Source organism: Empidonax traillii, unplaced genomic scaffold (assembly GCF_003031625.1).
Source record: "Empidonax traillii isolate 1590-97213 ecotype Southwest subspecies unplaced genomic scaffold, ASM303162v1 scaffold370:size553598, whole genome shotgun sequence".
In the NCBI taxonomy this organism is placed as follows: Eukaryota; Metazoa; Chordata; class Aves; order Passeriformes; family Tyrannidae; genus Empidonax; species Empidonax traillii.
This window is the reverse complement of record NW_020955563.1, coordinates 322,713-336,449: the sequence shown is the minus strand read 5'-3', so window position 1 is coordinate 336,449 and position 13,737 is coordinate 322,713. Positions and strand designations below refer to the sequence as shown.

Below are 13,737 nucleotides of genomic sequence, written 5' to 3'. Positions count from 1 at the left end.
TACAGAGCTGCCCAGACTGGAGGAATGATACAGTGAGAACTGCAAAAGATTGTGTGTTAATCTGAATTTTCTTTTCCCAGATTCACAATGGTGGAGATGTGTTCCACTGCTTGTCTCATTCTCCTGTCATCTCTGTCTGAATGTTACCTGCCAGGCTGTCACTATTTTTTTTTTTTTTTTGGTAGGTCTTAATGTATCCGGAGTAGAACCTTAGGACACCAGCAGGAAGGGGAGCTGTACCAGGCTGCTGATGCAGCTGTAAGGTCAGCCTCACAGAATTTGGCCTCGTTTTTTTCTGAAAACTAAGAACTAATGAAATAAGAAAACACCTCAGTTTTTGCTGACGGTTGTTTGATGTTGGCTATTGAATGTTGCTGCAATCAACCAACCTGTAAAATGTCTGCTACTATACTTTTGGTTATTAAATGATACTAGGCATAATGATCAGTGGTTAGGCAACTTCTGTGTGAACTACAACTAAGAAAAGGATTCTTTCTTTGACTTCATAATTTCTGTTTTTTGATAACCAGTGCTCGTGGAGCTGGTAATTCCAGATAAAGCAAAATCTGCTCTGTTATTTTTAGGAAAAGGTCTCTGCTCAAACTTGTATGTTTGTGTTCTGCCCTGAAAATGCAGTTTACAAGTGATTGAATTACAGGACTGTATTTTAGTATTACAGAAAGAAGTAGCTCTCTTTGAGTGATGGCTGTGGACCAGGGTCCTGTAGATATTTGTGTCTTTTTCAATGCACTATTGTGCCATTTATACAGACAGCGTCTGGAATTGAAACAACCATAGGAATATATTAATTTTGAGTTGGGCTTGGCAGAAGAGTTAATTAGCAGGTCCAGTACTGTATTAACTTAGTTATATTGCTTCCTGAACCCAAACTAGTGTCAGAAGCTGTCAACTGCACCACTTTCAGGGACTTAATGCCTTTGAAACATTGTTTCTCAGGCCTCAGTAATTTTAAATAATAATACAAAAAAGTGTAATTGTTTAACAATAATTTCATTGTCTTTCCTTCTAATCTGCCTCTATAATCATTAAATGAGTATTTGGTAAATGCTGTATTCAGTAAACCACAACTTCTTTGTCTGGAACAATCCTTCCATTTGCATAGCTGGGAATACTTTTGCATATATGCAGGAATAGCTTTCAATCCATTATAAGAAATGAAGGGAAAAAAATTACCTCCCCCTCCACCCCATCCTCCCCCTTTTTTTTTAAAGTCATAGTAGCAAGAAAAGCTTCAAAAACTGAAACAAGCTGTTATATCATTCAACAGGGAGGAAAAACTTAGATACTGTTTTTTAGCCACATGGTAAGAGTATCCATCACAATAAATGTAATGAGCAGAGCTAATGTGGAAAATAGGACTAATGCTCCACTGGACTGAAAAGGTTCTTAACTGTAACGTAGACTTGGCATTAGAGAAAGATACCTATTAATACACATTCGAAGAACTCTCTTAAGGATACCTATTTTATCTGAATTTATCCTTTTTTAATTTTGCATTCACTGTGCTTCTGTGGAAGATTGAGGGATGAATCAGGAATGGGTCTGTTTTCTGATTTGGGTCCCTGCACTGCAGGGGTTAGTGGTGCTCAGTTGCAGCAGCGTTGGAGCAACAGGACCCTTGTGAACTGGTTACTTCACAACTGACATGGTTGCAGGTTTATCTGTTCAACCTTGTTCTACCTTTCCTAGTTGATCAGAATGGGAAAAGCTTTCAAAGGAGGGGAAAAAAAGGCTTTAAAATATAAAGCTTCTCAGTCGATATTTAGACACCTATAACCCCACACATTGGGGAGAGGAAGCTGTTCTGGTTGGGTTTTGTGGATCTTGAGTATTTTTATTTTTCTAATTCAGTCATGATTCTGTATTTACTCCTAAACCTAAGACTTCCATTTAAGACATCTGTTAAAAATAAAGATTTTTAAGTTCAATGAAAACTTTTAAGTTACTCCGCACAAGAAGAAGTCCTCAAGTCTTTGCAAACCATTCCAATATTTCCTACCTCTAGTTCAGGACTGACTACACAAAACGAGTATGTCTCATCTCATACTGTTATTTTTTACCACTTTATCTTAGGCAAGGACTTCAACTCTCCCATCATTACCTTTTTGCCAAGTAAATTTTTGAATATATCTGATTCAGTGTCAGTATCATGTCAGTTGTTCTGGAAGGTCAGTACTGCTACAGATAACCTGTGATATGAAAATACTGCATGAGGCTTCAAGCTTTATACTGATAAAATGTAATATTTATGACTTCTCACCGCTTTTGAACACCAGATAGTATACAAATCTTGGCTTTATTGGACAATACTGAAAAATGAAGATTGATGCATTAAAAAAAAAAAAAATTTAAAATTCTTAATTGCTACAACCTGCTGCAGTTTGTTTACCTGAAAAGAATGTAAAGGAATGCTCATGTTCTATTCTAAATGCATGTATTTACATGGAGGGAAATAACAGTATCTTTTCCATTTTGCAATTAATTCAGATTATTTTACAATCATGCACATTCTTGCCATTATGGGAAATTCTCTTCATCTTCTCTGAGAGTCCTTGAAACATCGTTTGTATGCCACAGAGCATTTTCGTAGAATTATGGAATTTCACAGTGTTTAGGTTGGAAAAGACCCATAGGATCCAACCATCAATGTAATAATACCAAGTCCACACGAAACCATGTCCCTAAGTGCCACATCTTCACATCTGTGAAATATCGCTAGGGATGGGAGTCAACTGGGCACCATCTTCATCTTTAGACATTCTTATATATTCCAAAAGAAAAAATTAGAAAACCAAAGCTGAGGAACCTATGGAAATGTCTTAGAAATTATTCACAATAATGTTCCTTCAATAAAATGAAAGAATTAAGTATATTTTTTGTTGTGGGTTTTGTTTCTCCCTTCTGATGTTCTCTCTCTGGAGATTGGATTCTGTGGTATCAGTGGAGCTTTGAATGTCCTCTGAATTCGGGAGCAAAAATAGTTTCTTTATGCTACGTATTTTTATGAACTTAATATTGACTTCATCCTAGCTTCACATAAAAGAAAATTCCACAAGGTTTTTGCAGGGTAGAACATGTGAAGACAAGTAGTGTAATTGCTGAGAAGTCTTTCCTTTTTAGGAAGACATTAAAAGCTACAAAGCTTAAAATGTGGAGTAAATGTGCTGTTATATAATACTTATGCATTTTAAGGTTGCACTAGGAGGAGTTAGTTTAATGCACAGTTAATAAGGAATACTTTTTTTTTTGTGTGATCTAAGGCTGGAATTTGTGCACTGATTCTTGAGTGATACTTAAATTGATATTATGACGAACTATAGGAGATTTGAACTCTCATTTTAGGGTTGGTGAAAATTTTAGAGCTTGATCCAAATGTCTCTTGGTCTTGCACCATACAATTACTGATTTCAGAGAAAGCTTTTTGTAATGTAGAACACTTAGAATGTTTTGGATGTTGTGGCACAGAGATAACAGAACTGTTGAATATGGTGTTTTGGGGAGCTTGACTCCACATGGAGAGAAAGGGTTTATGTTTATGCAAATAATGGGATTGAATTCTCCACATGGGGTTGTATTCAGGGGACAGCTGCTGCTTTTACTTATCCTAAGCAAGAATAATTAATGCTTTGGAAATGTACTTGCCTCACAGCTTGCCCCCAAATTGGGGAAGAGAGAAATCCCTGCCCTAATGTCTGCTTAATTGCCTTCCAGTCGAAAGACATAGGTGCCTGAAAGGCTTGAACATAACCTTTAAATAAAGTAAATGATCACAAGTAAATAATTTGGTACCCAGGTAAAGGACCAAATGATAAAGAAATTCATAGATATTATCACTTATCCCTACTTGTGATACTGGTATGGTAGTACCTATAAATTGGAATCTATAAATTTACCTGTAACTTTTCTTTGCAACAGTTTGAAGAAACTCAAATTAAATATGTGGCATAATTTAATTCTAACTAATTTCAATCTAATAAATGTGTTTCAGAGTGCTTATATAACTCACTTTTTTTTTTTTTTTATTAACAGAAGTGTGTACCCTAAGTGTAATTTTTTTTCCTGACTTCTATGGAGAAACTTAGTTCCTTGGATGCTAAGAGTGTTTTGTTTTGGAGTTAATCTGAGGCAGAAAGAAGTTTGTACTGTTGTTTCTGACTATTGTTTGGATCACAACAAACTGAAGAAAAACATTTGAAATATGAAGTTGCTGGAATAACGCGTGGAAGAGAAGGATAAGTCCTGTTTTATAGTCACCCCTGCCCCCAGCATCTGCGACCAGCTGTAAATATAGAGAGACGGGATGCCAGCCCAGAAGGATTTTTTTCCTCCCAGTTAAAATGGCAGTTTTTACCTTACCCCCTTTAGATAATGCAAGACTTTGGTTTGTGCTAGAATTGATTTGTATTTGTATGAAGATTATTCACATCATCATAGCTCTTTTGTGAGCCTAAGAGCCCAGTTGCATAGAACTTCTTGCAAGATAACTTCATTTTCAAATTGTTAACAGTTTAAGTAATGGTTTAATTAATGGAGAGAATTGGATGTTCAAGCACAACAGCGCTGTGAGTCTGTGTTTGATTCAATCAGTTGCTTGTAGTGTCACAGCAGGTCTTTTACTCCAAATTTTAGGCATCTTTTTTTGATAGCAACTTGGACATCCTATGAATGTGATTGTTTTCAAGTACTGAGTTACAAACCCATGAAATAAAAATAAAACCTGTTAATTTATTTGTATCTTCTGGTATAGTTGGATACTTGGTTTTTGCATTAGCAAGTGTTTCAGTAGCAAATAACCAAAATACTTGAAAATCTTGGCTGAGGTTTGCAGAAGTAATTCGTGGTTTGCTTGCAGATTTCTAGAGTGCTGGAGATTTGCAGAAGTGCCTGCTGTGTCACTTCCTGGATGCTTCTCTTGATGTCTTTATAGGAACCAATTTTTTTTTTCACATTGGTGCTTTTTTTCTTTGAGTATTTGTTGTGTCTGTGGTGTATCTTGGAGTTAGACACTCCAAGTAACTGGTTATCTTGGAACTCTCACCTTCTACCTTTTGAAAAAAATGCGTGTGTTGAGCTCTTAGAAGAAAATGTAACATTAAAAAAAAAAGATAGCATTGCTGTTTGATAGAACACATTGACATTGCTAAAAATTGAATTCCTAAAATGTAATTATGTAATTAATTTTTCCTTTTTGTCCCTTTTGCTTGTTTTTAATAAGATGCCCAGAGCAAAATTGTCTTTATATAAACTAATTTTTCTTTGTAATGTGGTAAAAACAGCCTTGCCGGCTGGGCGTGCAGCGTGTGAGATGTTCGGTGCTGGGCAGCCCCGGACTGTGCCGCTGTCCCCAGGGCCATCCCGGCGGCAGGTGCCGGCAGCGGGAAGGATCGGGAGGGATCCACACCGCACCAGGCTTTGTCTGAGCGGGAGCACCAAGGCCATTTAGATGCTAATACGATACACGCTCGCTGTTTTGTACTAGACCTTGACTGCATCTCAGGAATGCGGCCTGTCTGGTTTTAGGTTGGCATTCAAAGGGCCCACTGTAATTCCTGCCTGCCGATCGATTGATTAAAGCCGCGGTCTTCTGGCTCCCGGCTTTGATGTGCCAAAGGCAGTGGTTTGGGTTGGTGGAGAATTACATGCGTTTTGGTTTTCCGGATCTTACCTACTGATCTGGGTGCTTTGTGTTTGCCATCTGCGATTAGGCAGTAAAGTAAATTTGCTCTGTGAAGCCACACATGGCATTAGCTTTACTGGCAAGGGCTGAACCTTTTTTTCTGTTCGTGTTTCCTTTATACTGGGGTAGCCAAATGCTATATTGTTCCTTTTAGCTTTTCTTGCAAATATATATAGTGTGGAGTATATTTTTGTATTTTTACCGTGGATGTGGCAGTTTTCTGTTATTAGGTTATTTTCTGGTTGAATGGAATGCATATTCTCGTTCATGTTTAGAGGCAGTGAATAAATGAATAACCTAGGCATAACAGGAACATGTTATAATAAATCTAAGTTCTACTTACTGCATCCTAGCAGCAATTTGCTGTATTTTGTCCTGAAAAAGGATATATTTATATATGCTGCAAACACGAATTTAAAATGTAGCCCCGGGAATAAAATTTTTGTACGTCTATTTTATACATGAGTGCAGTTCTCATCAGATTTTCTGTGCTGCACTCCTTTTGTATGCTTGCTGTAAAGTAAAACAATAACTATTTATTTTGTTTTCTGGAAAAACATATGCTTTTTCAGATTTTTCTTTTAAATGTGTTGAATGATAATTTTCTTGTAGATTTCTTTACTGAGTTAGGTGAAATGTGTAGGGGGAGCACAGGGGAGAAAAGCTGTAAATCTAGTTGACCTCAGCTTGCAATTACTTTAGCAGATAAAACAAAACATGCAAATATCTCCTGAGCATTTAAGGCTGATCTTTCAGACACTGACTGGTATGCCTAACTAGAAAAGGACATATGATAATTAGATTTTGAAGGACCATGTGCTCTTGCTAAAGAGCTAAATATTAAAATGCAAGAAAGCAGACTACCACATGGCACGTTTGATTTTTATGGCAGTTCATGTTAAAGTGCTCTCTCTTTATATTGCCTTTTAGGTTACCTAGGGTGAAACAAAATTACAGGCTTGGAGATTCTGGAAAAGCTCAGCATCAGCATTTGAGGTAAAAATGAACATACTGAAGTAATCTTGGGAGTGTCCTCCTTGTTAACTTTGTGGAACTGATTGGAATAGAAATTGTCATCAAGATCCATTTTGCATTTAAGTTTTCAGTATTGATTTAAAAAATTTTCTCTTTTCAGGTCTGGGGAATCTCATACTTTTAGATGTATATATTGTGTAAATTTTTTATTTTAGAGTTTTAAGGACACTTTTGATCTGTGTAAATATAGTATTTTTGCTTTAAGTTATAGTTTTATATTATATATTAAAAATATATTTATTTGACTAATATCTATAAATTCATTGTCATGAATGACTATCAGTTTTATTTTTGTCTAAATCACCATCTTAAGTGCACAATATTTTTACTTTTACTAAATAAACACATGGTAATGTAGTAGGAAGAAATGGTTGTTGCTTTTTCATGATTGACTATATTACTTGCAGCTACAAATTGAAATAGTTTTAAGAAGTTTGAATCCTGATTTAATTTTTTTGATGTTTAACTGAAGTGAAATCCAAGTGCATGAGCATGGAAAAAGCAATGCAGTTGTACAGACCATAGTAAAATTATATTGAACACTACTATTGTATTTCTCGCATGAACCTGTTATTAATAACAGTAACCTGTAAATAGGATTAGGGAAGTACGTGCACATTTAAACTACCAAAAATTATCTTCTATATCACTCTTTTATAAATTTTAGTTTTTAATAGTAAACTGAAGTAATTCATGTTAAAGGTGAACTTAAATAGTTTATTTCTGTCAGCAAGTTGTAGTGTAGTCTCAACACATTTAAATGTTTGTGAGCAACTGAATTACCCCAATTTACCCTGCTGTTGTAGCTCCCTTTTCAAATCATTTTTATAGTTCATAGATCTTTTTTGTTGTTGTTTTTAAGAGCCGAAGCTTGCAAATTATGTGATTAATCTACAAGCTGATATCATGATGTCAAAATGCAGTTCAGGAAGCATAAACACAGAGGCTGCGGAAATTAAAACGGTAAGCCTGTTCTTTGTAGTGTGGAAGAAGCAGATTTTGATGTATCACTGCACTATGTTCTCCTGTTTTGTATTTAAAGCTACTTCAGAACCATAGAGTAAAGTAACTTCTGTGTGAGGTTACAGAAATTTACTGTGAATTTCCTTGGAAAGAATAATAAAAGTAGCTACTTCATTTTATCTAATAACAGAGAGAAAGATGTTTGTCATGAAACACATGCTGTGATATTTCTTCTGAAGCTGAATATGATTAGAAATCTATTGAGTTTTTTTAAAGGATGTCTGTGTTTTTAAGTAATTCTTGTGGATTTTATATTACAATATGGTTGTGTTGGCAAAATACAGTCACTTCAAAAAAAAAAAATGGGAAGAGGGGTGATTGAAAAGGTTAGAGTTATAATTGGATTTATTTGTTGTTCCCTGTAGGAGAGAGAAGTGAGATGGTGAGGAAAAGAAATGACAAATTGTTAATGTCTTAGTTTCAAAAGTATGTGTCAGTTAGAATTATGAATTCAGCAAAAATATGAAAAGAGGCTTTCCAATTAAAGCTACACAGCAGAAAAATGAATGTGTGGTTTGATAATGTAGGGTAGACAGAAAGGTATCTGGTTTCCTGTTCTAGCTGTTCCTCACTTTGCCTTGTGTCTTAAGTACCATTTACTTCGTGTTTTATCTTTTGTTGTCTGTGCTAAGGAGGTAAAAGGAGTCTGTGCCGGTTCTACACCGCTGATTAGGCAACTGCATAGTTAGGATTGTTGCACAGGGCTTTATACACAGAGTTTTAAAAAACGAAAGTTTGTTCCAGAATCTGGCTGCACATCTGTATTATTTAAAGGAGAATGTTTTTTCTCAATGCCTCGTGCACTGGTGTCACTACAGACCTGATTTTTGTTTTCACTTTGCACTGCTTTACTGGCCCGTGTGTGTTATGCTGATAAAGAGTGATATAATTCTTTTACCATAGAGACTGTTCCAGTGTACAACTGTTGTGTGAACAGTGTTTTGCTGGCTCTGGGTGTAGAGCCAGGCTAATTGCAACAGAAAGTGTTTATTGGGCTTTTGCATCAAATCCAGGTTTGGTCTTACTGGTGATTGAACACTAGATGAAGGACTTAAGGGGTTGTGCAGTTTTCTGAGTCTGCAAAGTGTCATGTTATATTCCATTTCTCTCCTATAAACAGATGTTTAGGAGGAGTGTGCCAGGAATTCCAGCTGTTAACTGTTGTATTGCTTGTAGAAATGCTCCAGAAGCAGCTCATCCAAATGTAGAGCCTCAATGTAATCTTTATTAATAAGCTCTTTAATGAAACTTTCCCGAGCAACAGAAAGCAGACTTTATGGCTTTGGTATGCCTTGGGTAGGCTATTAGAGGCCAGTGTTCTGCTTGTGCTGTTAGACTAGTTCTGTATCAGAAAAATAGGACAAATAAAATTCTTCTAGTTCAAAATAAATGAATATTCACAATGAATATTGATGATTGAGCTAGGGAAACCAGGGAAGGTGGTTCTTATAGGAGCGCTGACATTTGAGCGTTGTTTGTCCTTCTTGAAAGGGAACACATCTGAAATACTTTTTTTTTTTTAGTTAAGAATATTCTAAGACCAAATATAAAAGTTGCTGTTAGATGATGCATGTGATAAAGATCTTTGAAGGATAAGAGATGAGTGTCTCCTACAGCTGTGTTCTGTGTTAAAGATAGCATAATGTAAGAAATTTCTGATTCATCTTACTGAGTAATATTATTTGACAGTTGTTTGATGTTTGAGTTTTGGGCCTTTTTTTTTCCAAATAAAACTGGGTGTGTTTGGTTTGGGATTTTTAAGTTCTCGCAAGAGAACTGAAATGACAGGGTTAAAATTCAAAAAACAAACTTTTGTAGTGTTTTTGGAATATCACAGGAAAAGTGAAATCCTTTTAAAAAGTATACATTTAAAAGGAGGTTTAAAAACCAGATAGTGTAGAAATCTTGCATGTTCACCCTCACCTGGACAAAAACAATTCTTGCCACTGAATTCCTACAGTGTAAGTTGATGTGGAACACCCTCAGTGACAATTACATTTTGTAAATGAACACATTAATTTTCTACAATGTATTTTATATTTGTAATATTTTGCATTTTTCTTTATATTTGATTCTCCCTTACCTAAGTAAGAGTTCTATTTGTTAGAAAATTCAACAAGTTAATGTTTCATGTACCACTTGAACATAGAAGTTGCTATAGAGAAACTGTTTTCAGACTTTTTAGGTGTTCAGGTTAGAGAATATGATTCTATTATTATTTTTTTATAGTTGTGGTTTATTTCCTTTTGAATAAGTAAATTATTTTTATCTCTTGAGGCTTTTTTGACTGATGCTGAGAGTGTTTTTTGAGAATAAATTATACATTCCTGGAAAAGATGAAAATCTAAAGCATTGGAAATAATTTTTGTATCAGGAGGATTATATTGGGCGCAAATTAACGAATCAGTGTAGAAAGCAAATAAAATACATTGCATGTGGCAGTAAGAAGTTTTTGTTTAATAGGAAATGGTTATAGTTTTGCGTTAACTTGGTATGAATATACCACAGACACTCAGATGGTGGTAAAAACTTGAAAGGTGCATCCCTGCAACTCTCTCTACTTCAGTGTCATTCCATGAATGTTTTAGACTGTCCTCTGAGCAGGACTAGATCCAGGATGTCTTCTTCTGACTGAGTGCCCTGGCTTTTGTGGCTTGTATTCCTTAGTGCAGCAAATGTTGAATTTTTTGTGCACCAGGGGTCTCTTCAACTTGACTGGATACAGTCATGTGACTGAAAAACCTACACATGCAGTTCTAGAGTTATTGAAGGCTGGAAGAAACCGCTGTTAGATGTTTTTGACTGTTCATTCCCAACCCTGAATACCTTTCTGAAATAAAGTTCTTTTAAGGGTTTAGTTACAGCTTTGCAGTTCACTATCTGTTCACATAAATGTGCATTAAAGTAAGGACGTCAGATTGTTAATTCTGCTCTTTAAACTGTCAAGATTGATGGTCGTAAAACTGGACCTTTCACTGTTATTTTAGCAGAACAGATAAGCTTGGGCACTGTGCTGCCTTATCAAGCTTCTGTAACTGTCTAAAGCTCCTGTAACTAGTCTAAAGCCTCAGGAAGCAGGATTTCTTTCATATGTTTCTCCCTCCAAATTCAGCTTCAGCAAATTCTTACAGTTTCTTATTCTATTAAATTTCAAAATAATGTAGTGGACAGAGATGGAACAACCTAGCAAGTATATTTATTACTCAAAGCTGGCTGAGCAGGAGTAGTTTGGGTGTTTTTTCTGCTTCACTGTTAGCTAGTTTCGGTTAGCTCATGTTCAGTCATTTCTGTCTACAGATTCTGAACACATGTACTTACATCTCAGATGTTTTCAATTTAAAATCTGTTCTTCAAGTAGATGTGTTTTTTTTGCTTTTTATTTGTAGAGGGTCCTGTAGTACTTTTCTTTTATTGAAGAACTTGATATTTTTCCTTGCTATTGAAATAAAAACTTAGAATGATACAATTATTGGCTTACTCCCATAATAATGTTGACATTGATCTTGTCAGATCTTATATGCTTCCAATACAAATCATAGAAATGAAACCCAGGACTGGGAAACTTCATTACAGCAGAAAGTAACACTGATGGTTTAGGGAGGATAACATTTTCTCTTTACTTGAATTAGCTTAAATTCCCTCCCATTATATGATATTTCAAGTGTATTCAGCCTCATGTGAGCTCAGGTCTGCTATGGTTACAGTGGCACACAATGCTGTTTTGGTTGTGTGTACTTTTCAAGTTACAAATGTGCATATACTTCTTCCTTTGCACTTCAAAGTTTTTTTGAGAATGCTTTTTGATCTCAGTGACATGATTGTACTTTGGGGTAGGTCTTTCATGAAGGTACACAGAACCCCCCCCCCCCCCCGGTGGTGATGACTTCATAGTCTTAGTAGGAAAGTGTTTTCCAGTGCATAATTGCCATGAAGTTCCGAATGCTTTGTTTGTTTATCAATTAGAGTATCTTTCAGGAAATAGGTGGTTAATGTGGTATGGACCCAGTTCTCCATTAGTCCTTATCAGAGTCATCAGCAGTTATTCATAATGCTTCTGCCAGTTCCTCAAAAAGATAAGGTTATCTGAATGTGTTGATTTGAAAATACTGAAGTTCTTGTGTAGTTTCTCTGCCAGGTAGAATAAAATTCATGTTTGTGTGCATGTAAAGGCTTTAACTGGTCACAGGGACTTTTTGTTTTGGAAAGAAAAATGGAAAAATCTGATACTTACCTATGCCTATGGTGTAGAAAATCATTGTTTTTCTTTCCTGAAGTAAATCTAAGGCAGCTTTACTTTTTAAAATTTGTTCTTAAAGATATTTTAAATGAGATTGTGAGAACATAAATGGAACTTTATATTAAAACGTATGTGTGTAAATCCAAATGCCTGGAATGAACTTTGCCCTGTAAAGTACAGCTTCTTCTGAATTTCTGTGGTACTTTGTTAAACATGCACCTACAAGTGAAAGAGTGCCTGTTATTTAAAATCAGTGTTTTCTGTTGAAAATAGTATGAGAAGAACAACTTCTGTTAGTAAAATCAAGTAAGTCCTCTTCTTAAAATAAATTTTGTCTTCTTTTTTGAGACTGCAACTGTATCTAATGCTGTTTCTTTTTCTTCTCATAGTAGGCTGTGCTGGAACAAAAATGCAATGAAAGAAACACTGGATGAATGAATGAAAAGCCCTGCTTTGCAATCCCTCAGCATGGCGGGACTGCAGCTCATGACCCCTGCTTCCTCCCCAATGGGTCCATTTTTTGGACTACCATGGCAACAAGAAGCAATTCATGATAACATTTACACGCCAAGAAAATATCAGGTACTAGTGATAGTACTAATAGAGTGATGTTAGAAAAAAGTACTATTAAATCCATTAATTTAATGGAAAAAGAGCCAGAGCGGGTAGAGAATGTGCAGTGTTGCACACTGAGTAAGCATGTCTCTCTCAACCCCACCTGTTGCTTGACTTGTAAAGTTATTAAACTAATTCTTTAGTTTGACTTTGCTCTACATTTATTATATTCCCATTCCCTCTTCTCAGTTTGCTTTAATGGGCAGAACAACATTTAAGCTGAATATTCTCCTCTTGCTCTCTGCAGAATGCTGTTACAGACAAATAGAGTAAACTGTGCCTCTTAACTGTATGCACACATCATATCTCCTTCCCCCCTATCTTATGTCTTCTATGTAGTAAATTTTGATTTTTGATTTAAATCAAAAGGTCAAAGCAACTCTATAAAGTCAGAAACCCCTTCAGGTTACTTTGGTTTTCACTTTAAGATAAACTGTCTCTTCTAGAGTTTCACTGCAGGGGTGCACAAAAGCCAACATTTGGTTAGTATTACTGAGGAGCTTCGATCACCTTGAGCTGGTGCACTTGCTTATTTGGCTATATTGGTATATGCAATTAGGTTGAAAAGCTGTAACTTCTTTCTTCACGCAGTGTATCTAATAGCAGAATCATCTATTAAAAAGATATAGTTAACTACCTTAGAGCAAATTGTGGCACTGAAGGATTTTAGATTTAAAAGCTGGACTATATATAGTGTGTTCATATTTTTTAAAGATTGTAACAGTACATTGTTATGAAAGAGAAATGTTAATTGTGTGGCACTGTAAAGGTGTCAAGAGATACTTTTGACTTGTCTATAGTTTATTTATCACTTGTGTTATTTTTTGTCAGCTTTTTCACTGCCTTGCCACAAGTAAGGACATTATTATTTTTTAAACCTAGGTTGAACTGCTTGAAGCAGCTTTGGATCATAATACAATAGTCTGCTTAAACACTGGCTCAGGGAAGACTTTTATTGCAGTACTACTCACTAAAGAGCTGTCCTATCAGATCAGGGGAGATTTCAACAAAAATGGAAAAAGAACTGTGTTCTTGGTCAACTCCGGTAAGAGGAAAAGTTCCTAAACACACTGCTAGTATTTCCGTTAAGTATTCTGGAACAGATGTTGTTTGATAGCAAAGCTGGGAG

The 13,737-nt window shown here is 35.7% G+C and overlaps 1 protein-coding gene across 4 annotated transcripts in view; it reads left to right on the top strand.

Annotated features, from left to right (window-relative positions):
• DICER1 (dicer 1, ribonuclease III) overlaps window positions 1–13,737 on the top strand; it is an 80,581-nt gene that overhangs the window by 10,575 nt on the left and 56,269 nt on the right. For 2 of the 4 annotated variants that reach the window (XM_027892813.1, XM_027892810.1), the window contains exons 2-5: window positions 6,629–6,694; window positions 7,596–7,696; window positions 12,383–12,575; window positions 13,491–13,653. In XM_027892813.1, the coding sequence (XP_027748614.1) occupies window positions 12,432–12,575; window positions 13,491–13,653 (307 nt within the window). In that variant the 5' untranslated portion in view covers window positions 6,629–6,694; window positions 7,596–7,696; window positions 12,383–12,431. Of the gene's footprint in view, window positions 1–6,628; window positions 6,695–7,595; window positions 7,697–12,113; window positions 12,126–12,382; window positions 12,576–13,490; window positions 13,654–13,737 lie in introns of those variants that run through there. The other 2 variants (XM_027892811.1, XM_027892812.1) reach the window with 2 other exon arrangements.